The 10,351-nt window shown below is 33.7% G+C and overlaps 1 protein-coding gene across 1 annotated transcript in view; it reads right to left on the minus strand.

Annotated features, from left to right (window-relative positions):
* Nucleotides 1–2,089: 2,089 nt before the first annotated feature.
* The window catches only part of kif3a (kinesin family member 3A), a 16,154-nt gene continuing 7,892 nt past the window's right edge, over nucleotides 2,090–10,351 (minus strand). Inside the window, exons 9-17 of the mRNA XM_016472730.1 lie at nucleotides 9,404–9,446; nucleotides 9,119–9,275; nucleotides 8,818–8,998; nucleotides 8,617–8,727; nucleotides 6,096–6,221; nucleotides 4,031–4,084; nucleotides 3,852–3,920; nucleotides 3,645–3,772; nucleotides 2,090–2,708 (exon numbers count right to left, since the gene is read on the minus strand). Of these exons, the coding sequence (XP_016328216.1) occupies nucleotides 2,660–2,708; nucleotides 3,645–3,772; nucleotides 3,852–3,920; nucleotides 4,031–4,084; nucleotides 6,096–6,221; nucleotides 8,617–8,727; nucleotides 8,818–8,998; nucleotides 9,119–9,275; nucleotides 9,404–9,446 (918 nt within the window). The 3' untranslated portion in view covers nucleotides 2,090–2,659. The remainder of the gene's footprint in view (nucleotides 2,709–3,644; nucleotides 3,773–3,851; nucleotides 3,921–4,030; nucleotides 4,085–6,095; nucleotides 6,222–8,616; nucleotides 8,728–8,817; nucleotides 8,999–9,118; nucleotides 9,276–9,403; nucleotides 9,447–10,351) is intronic.

The following is a 10,351-nucleotide window of genomic DNA, read 5'->3' on the forward strand; positions in this document are numbered from 1 at the left end:
AGACCTCGACAGGAATCAATACGACCAACATGAGGACTTTCATGCTCTTGGTGCTGACAATTGTAGCGGTTACTGGATTGAAACATCACAAAGCGGGACAAAATCTCCTAATGGAAATCATGAATGATGTGGATAATCAACTAAAACCAAGTTCAACGACGGTAAGAAGTGAAATGTATTATTTAATCTGGTTTATTCGCAAAGACTGTTCCTTAGTCTAACAACCTTCCAACTTTCTTTCACAGAATCTCAACCAATTTGTGAAAGATGTATTTCCTCCAGTGGGCTGCACGGTAAGTTTAATTTTAGTTGATTTTTCAGAACATACTTTCCTGATACTGGATTTCATTATCATTAATTACATACGGTTATACAGGAGAAACACCTTTGCCAAGCAGCAATGGTCATGATGAACACACAACTAAACCACAGCATGCTACACAGACGACTGTTTGCCTATGCAGATTATTCAGGGGTAAGTCATCTCACAATATTAATTTGTTGAATTAGATGAGAAACAACATGATTACCATACTGTGTCTATATTATTAGAGTATCATTCTGTGTGCAAACCAATGCTATGTGCTGATACTATCAGCATGATTCTTACACTATAGAAATGATCAAATGTAATTTCCATTTTTCCAGTCATTTTAACTACTATGGGTTCTTTCTGCCCCAATAGTAGCACCAAATTGAACAGCAATGCTTGTCTGAATGACTGACTTAACTAAGCTTAACTTAAAAATGACTGATTTAACTAAACTTAACTAACGACTGACTTAACTAAGCCTAACTTAACTAACGACTGACTTAACTAAGGTTAGCATAACTAATTTCTGACTTAATTAAGCTTGACTTAACTAAGTTTAACTTAACAAATGACTGACTTGACTAAGCTTAACTTAACTAATGACTGATTTAACTAAACTTAACTAACGACTGATTTAACTAAGCCTAACTTAACTGATGACTGACTTAACTAAGGTTAGCATAACTAATGTCTGACTTAATTAAGCTTGACTTAACTAAGTTTAACTTAACAAATGACTGACTTGACTAAGCTTAACTTAATGAATGACTGATTTAACTAAACTTAACTAACGACTGACTTAACTAAGCCTAACTTAACTGACGACTGACTTAACTAAGGTTAGCATAACTAATGTCTGACTTAATTAAGCTTGACTTAACTAAGCTTAACTAATGACTGACTTAATTAAGCGTAACTAACGAACGACAGACTTAACTAAGGTTAATGTAACGACTGACTTAAGCTTGACTTAACTAAGCTTAACTAATGACTGACTTAAGCGTAACTTAACTAACGAACGACTGACTTAACTAAGGTAAACATAACGACTGACTTAAGCTGGACTTAACTAAGCTTAACTACTGACTGACTTAACTAAGCTTAACATAACTAACGCCTGACTTAACCAAGCTTGACTTAACTAAGCTTAACTAATGACTGACTTCATTCAACTTAACTAACAATTGACTTAACTAAGGTTTAACGCAGGGCTACAGACCGAACAGTGGCACATGCAGTGGAAATAACACAATAGTTTTTAATAATCAGTTTAACAACAGTTTTACAGCTTAAGCGAATTAGCTCTGCCTACAGTTGTAGATATATAGACTGATTTTAGACTGCTTAATGAAAGAGGTTCAATGTATTCGAATAGAGCTGAATGTGCGTTTTTTTTCCACAGCACCATCACTGCAACGTTACAGCTACAGAAGAACACAGAATGGATGCTTTCCTCAAAAAAATCAAAGACTGCTGCAAAGAACAATACTCTAAACTCTTAATGCTAAACAAGACACAACCGAATTGACTCTAGACTTACTGCTTATGAACACAATACTATATTTTTGTATTACATTTAATATAAAATTATTTTCTATTAAATGTTTTTCTATATTTAGGTATTTGCTCATATTTATATATTTATTGTATTTATGAATAAAAGTATTCTGAACAGATTTTGTTGTTTGTTGTTTTTGGAATTTGACAAATATTAATTATATAAAAAAAAAACACTATGTTTTACCTTGTAAAATAATTTAATAATTTAAAGAGTACAGGGGGGGAAAACAGTCAAATGTAAAAATGTTTACATAAGACTAATGGTTTACTACAGTGCACAATGGAAATACATCACAATTAGAGTAAATTGAGCTAATGGCACCACAGCCAGGGAAACATGGCATGCACATTCTCACTATAAAAAAAAAATTAAGTAGCATAGCTTGTGTACATTGAGCTAAAGCAATTGCACGCTGCCAACTGTATAAAACATTAAGATTAGATTAGTTTCTCAATAGCATATTCCCTGACGGCAAGCTCATCTCATGTGTCGCATTAATAACCTGCTCGCTCCAGCCATCAGTGTAAAGCAGAATATACAGTAACAGTGTTTATGTTAAAGGTGAAATGTGCCTTTTGGAGTGCTATCGTTAACAGACATTTTACAGCAAACTATCCTCACCTAAACCCAGCATTGGAGCAGCTCTGGAGTTCCCGCATATTAACACATGATTTATTTTCATATCCACTTATGTCAAAGTGCCTTATCATCAGTATTTCCTAAGATATATACTGGACTGGCCTTGAAAATGCACAAAATATGGTGGTCTTCATCTCACAAAAGGCTCACTGTAGCAGGGATTCAATCACAGCCTCTGGTTTGGATGAACGTTTCCTAAAAAATGCGATTGGGGAAAAACAGACATTTAGACATGCAAATGTGTCATTTAGATTATTGACAGAAGATTGCACGTTCATTCATAATTGCTGAAATTGCTCCGAAGTGATAGTAAAGACATTTAGAATGTTACAAAAGATTTCTGTTTCAAATAAATACCGTTTCTTTCTTTTCAACTTTCAATTCATCAAAGAATCCTGAAAAATAAAATGTATCACCGTTTCCACAAAAATATTGGGCAGATCAACTGTTTTCAACATTGATAATAATCAGAAATGTTTCTTGAGCAGCAAATCAGCATATTAGAATGATTTCTGAAGATCATGTGACACTGAAGACTGGAGTAATGATTCTGAAAATTCAGCTTTGATCACAGGAATAAATTATATTTTACAATATATTCACATAGAAAACAGTTATTTTAATATTTATATTATATTTATTATTATTATTATTGTATTTTTGATCAAATAAATGCAGACTTGATAAGCAAAAGTGACTTCAAAATAAAAAAAAATTTTTTTTTAAAACTTACAGACGCCAAACTTTTTAACAGTAATGCACAAAATGCTAAACCGTGCAAAGAAATGCTGACATTTTTGACTCTGGATCAATTATGTTCAACTCCAAAGAGACATGCTTTGTTATTAAATTAAATAATCAAAAAAAAAAAAAAAGGCTTTTCTATAAATATACTGTACGTATATCACAATATATAATTATGGACACAGCATATTGTGATATATGCTTATAGTGCCCATTTCAGCAATTATAGACTATACCTTTAAACAACATCTAAAATCATACAACTTATTAATGCACCATGCATTAAACTAAACTGAAGGATTATTTAACAGTCAGTTGTAACAGTCAGATGCATTTGCGTGTACAAAGGCGTGAACCAGAAAGTCCACAAATAAAAAAGCATCTCACCTACGACCAGTTTTAGGCCTGGACTTTCCACTCTTTGATGTCCGAGGCCTTTCTAGTTTCATTAGGGACTGTCTCATGCTCTCCTCAGTGTAGGCCAGATAAACATGGGACAGGTCCACTTCAAATGGCTGAATCACAAAAGAGGGAGAGAGGACAAAAATTAAACCTGTAAAGGGAGCAGCGTGCATTACGCATTAACTCACTTACATCTTTTTCTTTCTTGTCCGACACAGGTGTCTGTTTTCTCATGTTGTTGCCTGTGTAGGCCACACATTTCTAAAAATAAAAACAGCAAATAGATCAGCTGTATTATACATTTTCATTGCACCCAAACATCATGCCAGATCTGAGAGATGTGCAGAATGAAACGTGTTGAAGACGCTCACCAGCTGCCATTCTCCAATGTCCTCATTCCAGTGCACATAGTTCTCAACCATCTCCTGTACACAACCAAAAAATATTTTTTTGGTTGCAGTTTTCAGCAGTGCAGTAGTAGTATAATTTTATTTAATGCCATGTCAGCATCTGAGGCTATTTTCATGGCAAAAACTCAGTTTCAAAAATACAAATATCACATAAATACATTAAAAACCAAGCAAACAAACACAGCAAGTCATATTATTTCAGTAGTGCAACTGAAACGCTAAATAAATATTAAGCTTCGATATTGTGAATATTATTTTGGGGACTTTTGAAATTCATGTTGAACTCTAAGAGTAAATAAACAAAGAAAGTAAATACAACTCATAATTTCACTAAACTGTAATATTCTGTTTGAAAAGAGAAAGTTCACTCAAAAATGAAAATTTCTTTATTTTGCAGAAAAAAATAATATTTTAAACGGCTTTGGTTACCACTGATTTCCATTGTACTGATCAAGAAAAAACACACTTGATATCTTCTATGTTTCACAGAATTAAGTAATATATACGGGTTTGGAATGACATCAAGAGAGTAAATGACAGAAAAATCATGTTTGGGGTGAAATCTCTCTTTCTGTACAGTTTATTTGCCAGCTCAGTTTTGAACTTTTCGCCTTTGTTGTGCAAGTGCAGCATTTCACACTATATTATCAGCAAAAAAATATCAGATGAATGAAATCCTGACAAGGTGGAAAAAGCAAAAAATGATTTGCATGCTTATTTATGCAAGTGCTGCATCCTTAAGTGCGGTGTTAGTGCAGGGGAAACAAGAAATGGAGAGAAACACAATACTTCTGTTATTAAAACAGGGTTTCTTCAGGTTAAATTAATGTAAATTTAAGATTTTTTTAAGACCATGTAAAGAAAATGTAAGGAATTAATTGAATACTTCAATATGCTCTCTTAATGTAAATGTCCTGGGAGTAAAAAATGAGCTGTATTAGCAACACATCAAAGTTTAAAAATACAAGTTCCAATTGAGATCCATTACTTTTAAAATTAATTTAAAAAATGTATGACTTAAAAAGAATATCTTAAAGCTTGAATAGCTCTGCTGTCGACCATGACGATATCTTCTGATACAGTACCTTCTGACCAAACTGCGAAAAAATGATGTTCTTCCTCAGTATTTTTGTCTTGATTTCCAGTGCAAATGATTCATAAATCAAGATACATGTACTTGGAGCAAAATGACAAAATAAAGAAGTCTTATTTTCTGTAAAATTAATCAAAATGAAGTGAGTTCATGAATAAAAAAAACTGAGCAAATATCTGCCAATGGGCTCGGAAAAATCGACTTTATTCAAAGGGTAAACAAGTTTTCATACCTCACTGACTTAGGTTTGTTCTTGTTTTAAGCATAAACTGACTTAATTTTGTTCATTTTTTTAAGACTTAATTTTACATTTGCATCTCAAGTAAATGTATCTTGATTTAAGGATGTTTACATATTTGTATTGGAAAACAAACTACTGAGAAAGACATTCATTTTTGCAATACATGCAACATTTAATGGCATAAATGTATGAATTTAAGACTTTCTGCTCTGATTTAAGTATTTTAAGGCCTTTTTTTGTGGAAGTGCGAATTAGGATCTGTTTAAGTCCGGCAGAAACCCTGTAAAGTGTAAAATACAAACTAAGATAGATATAAGATATTTAAGACTTCTTAGGAAAATATGATATTCTACTAAGACGTCTAAAACTACATTTAGATTAACTTGATTAAAAACATTTCAAAAGCATAAAACTAGAAAAATTATTACACAATCCAGTATAATATGCACATGTCAGAGAAAGATTTTTGACATATGGGAGGGTTTTCCTGTGATCTATAAAAGGGTGGTTTAATGAAGCTGATGCATGAGATCTTTATCAACAACAACATGTTTTGATCACTATATAATTCCTGCACTTCTGTAGGTATTATTTGATAACTTCACAGTTATTCTAAAACATGTCAACAAAGAATGAGGAGGTTCGTCAAATTTTTTGACTGAGAGTGCATGTGCACGAGCATAAATGTAGACCTGATATTCCTGAGGAATAAAGTTATCAATGATGAGCATCTGTAGCCGCAGCTCTCTGCTCAGCTGCCGGATGTTTTCCAGCAGACCTTCGATCTCTCTGTGATGCTCCTGCTGCAGATCAGCCATCTGAAACACAACAGACATTCTTACCAGAGTACCAAAATCGTGTGCTGTCACGATACCAAACGTTCAGTAGTCTGTAGCAGTTAAACTCAACACTTCTCTGTATCACTTCGGTACCACTGCAAATACTATTGTAATCATTTTAATAGTTTTTTTTTTAAATGCAACTTTTTGAAAATATTAATATTCTATTAATAATTATAAGTACATAATATGATAAAACTAGAGATGCACCGATACTGAATTTCTCCACCGATACCGATAGCCGATTATTCAGAATGATATCTGCCGATACCGATAGTTTGGATTTCTTAAGAAAAAAAAAACTCTCCAAACTAATGCTATAAACTATACTGGGATACTTCTATACTTACTTCTCATTTGGTGCATTACTGTTATATTAAAGGTTAAAATTTATAAAAGAGCTATTATATTCAACTGCCATTTATTTTCAGATATAATAATTACACTCAAATAAATCTGAATTGTCTGTATACAACTCAGTTGCACATAACGTTTTCATGCCAGAATTATTCAAACATACATATAGAATTAAATGTAAATGAGCTCCTCTTTAGTGTTTTTTGTAGCGAACTAATGAACTGTGAACAGTGGATAACTTTGTAACTTTAAGTGACACTGTTCACAAGCTGTTTTATTGGCGTCTTTCCGCGGTTGAAACGCTGAATGAGTGATTACATGAAATGTGATACATGTCGGTAAGTTGTACTGTATACCTTTTGATGTTCATTCATGTTTATTTTGAGCTGTAACTTGTATCACAGTGGAAGAGACTCTTGAACCGCCTGAACTGAAGCTGCTACACAGTGATCCGTCACGACACATTTCAAAGCGTCAAAACGGCATTTATTGTTTGAATTTAATGACAGAATGGACAGAATTTGAAAAATGAGACTTTGTTTCTTATAAGAGTAACAAAACACAAAGCTCTTTGTGATTATCGGATGGGAAGCGCATTGTTTGGTTTTGAGAAAAAACGCAGATCTGGCAATGGTGATTGACTGGGTCAAATAGAGCCTGCTTTAATTTTTTTAATCTGTTAATGCGTTTTTATCGTGTTAATTTCGACAGCTCTCTAGATTCAACACAAGAAATTTTCTTCACACACTGTATGAGTTGCAGTCTGACATATTTTGGACTCCTCCTTTTGATTGACAGGATATAATCGGCCCTGATCATCAGTTGTTTTTTAAAATGAAAGGCCGATGACCAATAGTGAAAAAAAATTGCTTTTATTGGCCGATACTGATTATTAGTCGATACATTGTTGCATCTCTATTTAAAACATTAGCATGTAGCCTTCAAATATTGTTCAATTATATAAACATTGCATTAAAAGATCAAATGACACATGAATGACATTAATCAAAATAAAAACAACAGAGAAATATAAAACTAATCAAGTTCATTACAACATATGCATATATATATGTTAGGGCTGTCAATTCGATGAATTGCTATTAATTGCATCCAAAATACATTTGTGTTTACATCATATACAGTATGTGTGTGTACTGTGTATATTTAAATACACTATATTTTTAAGTATATAAAAACACACACACATACATGTGTATACTTAAGAAATATGTAATATATACTTACTTATACGTATTTATATATAATATAAAGCATGTTTAAATATGAATATATATACACATAAAAATGTATATATACGTACACCGTACACACATATATTATGTAAACAAACACAAACTTTTATTTTGGATGCAATTAATCAAATTGATAGCCCTAATATATACACAAATATATAAGTATTTTGAGAGCATCAGGGGAGACCAACTCTTTGCAGTACTTCATGGGAGTGGGCGGGGCTACAGATATCTTTGGTTCACTTTGCTCGCTGCAACTCTCTGATTGGTGGATTCATTCACTCTGAATGAATGCAAAAAAGATGGGTTTAACAAAAGCAAATACAATCGATTAACAACCTCAGAGCTCACAACAGGTCTCTCTTTAAAGGTTTATTGTCAAAAATGAATTTCCTTATAGAGAAAATGAATGGAGTTTTTACTTACGGAAGCCAAATGTTGCGCTCTATTGAGCAAACTCTGACTTAAAAAGCCTCTGATTGGCCATTAGGTTCATGCGTTCAACAAACATGCTTGTGATTGGCTACAATGCTCAATGCTGCAAAAACATGTTGCAAATTGAAATGTTTAATGCTCTTCACAGAGCACTCACAAAAATGTGGGGGCGTTTGAAAGCAGTCGCCTTGTTATTACCTGTACTGCAGAAAGGCTGGTATCCTTACATTTTTTTTAATTTATGTACTGACTTGGTACTGAAGTACTGGTACTTTTGACAACACTAATGTGAACTCTGCTATTTGAAAGCTACATGAAAGTTACTGCACCTCAGATTTTGCTGCCATCAACATGGTCCAGACTTTCTTCAGTTTCTTGGTCTTGCCTTGAGCTTCTTCCTGTAAACTGGTGTATTTCTCCTCGATGTCCAAGCGCTCTTGCTGTTTTAAAGACATTTGCAAACATGAATCACTATGTTATGATAAACTTATACAAGAATATCAGTCAAGCATGAATCCGCTCATCTCTACCTCCTTTTCTTCCAGTTCTCTCCGGAGCTGCTCAGCCCTCTTCCTCCTCTCCTCCAGTTCATTGTTGGATTCTTCCAGAAGCTTCTCCTGCTCCTCAGCTTTAGCCAATAAATCAACTCCACCAACAATAACCCTCTTCTCCAGAGCAGACAGCTTCTCGAGTAATAAGTGATGTTCCTGTCTGAGATACAGGAAACAACACAAAGCATGACACTGTTTTACTCCTGAAATCATACTATATTAGCACTATATATAGATAATATATAGATAACAGTTTTGGTGGACAGATTCAATGACTCACTGGGCTTTGAGAAGATCCTTCTCTCTCTTCTCAAGCTCTGCACGCGCTTTGTTCCTCTCTTCCTCCTCCATGTCCAGTTTGGCCTCCAGTGCTTTCCGTTCCTCTTCGATCTTAGCTTGCATCTCCACCATCTTGTCAGGAGACACCTTCTTCCTCCCTTAGCATAGATATTAAAACAGATAAAAGCCTCAGAAGAAACGTATAGAAACACTTGTGCATTATGCAAGTGCATGGCAGCAGGAGAAATAACGTTCCATCAGATGCAAGCTAGCAGCAATCTCTTACCCCACTGAAATACATCCATTTCCCTGTAAACTGGTGATTGACACTGCTCACAAGGCACCATACACATTACATAAAGTATTTCCAGACTATATGATATCAGTTCTGGGAAGATTACTTACAAATTGTAGTCCATGAGGGAAATTGTAGTTAGTAACATAATCTGGATTACACATATTAGATAATGTAGTCGGATTGTAATCTGATTATGAGCATTTTAAAACATAGTCTAATTGCAATTACTTAATTTTTGGAATCTGATTATGTAATCCAGATTACATGTAATCAGTTACTACCCAGCACTGTTGATATGTTTGCACAGTAAACCTGTTGCTAGATCAGACATTTTTCACATGAGGTGTCCAAAGGCAGATGACAATGTGATTTATTGCTGTCATATGTGGGTGAATCTCATCAAGAACATGTCCGGGTCTTATTTCCACCCAAAAATCAATGATATTGTGCATCAGGAGAATGGAGATTATATTAGTATCACAAACATGTGACATTCACTGGTGGCTGCAAAAAATGTCAACAGATTTTACTCTTCCTCAATGTTACCTAATCATTGAGGCACCAATACAGGGACTCCCAAACTTTATGTCAGCTGAATCCCTTTGACCTTCAACTTGAAGTTAATATTTCAACAATTTAACCACACATTTGCATGTTCACCATTCTCTGATGTAGGTTACTGGTTACATGTGCAGGTAAACAAATTAAATATCTTTTTAGCAAGTGTTTTATTTAGATTTTACAATTATTTATTTGTTTCATTTTTACATTTTAATAACTTAAAGGGGTCATATGATGCGATTTCAATTTTTTGAAGTTTTGAAGTTTTTTGAAGTTTTGAAGTTCTTTGGAGTGTTACAAGCTCTTGGTGCATAAAGAAGATCTGTAAAGTTGCAAAGACTAAAGTCTCAAATCCAAAGAGATATTCTTTATAAA

The sequence above is a fragment of the Sinocyclocheilus anshuiensis genome, unplaced genomic scaffold (assembly GCF_001515605.1).
Source record: "Sinocyclocheilus anshuiensis isolate Anshui unplaced genomic scaffold, SAMN03320099.WGS_v1.1 scaffold969, whole genome shotgun sequence".
In the NCBI taxonomy this organism is placed as follows: Eukaryota; Metazoa; Chordata; class Actinopteri; order Cypriniformes; family Cyprinidae; genus Sinocyclocheilus; species Sinocyclocheilus anshuiensis.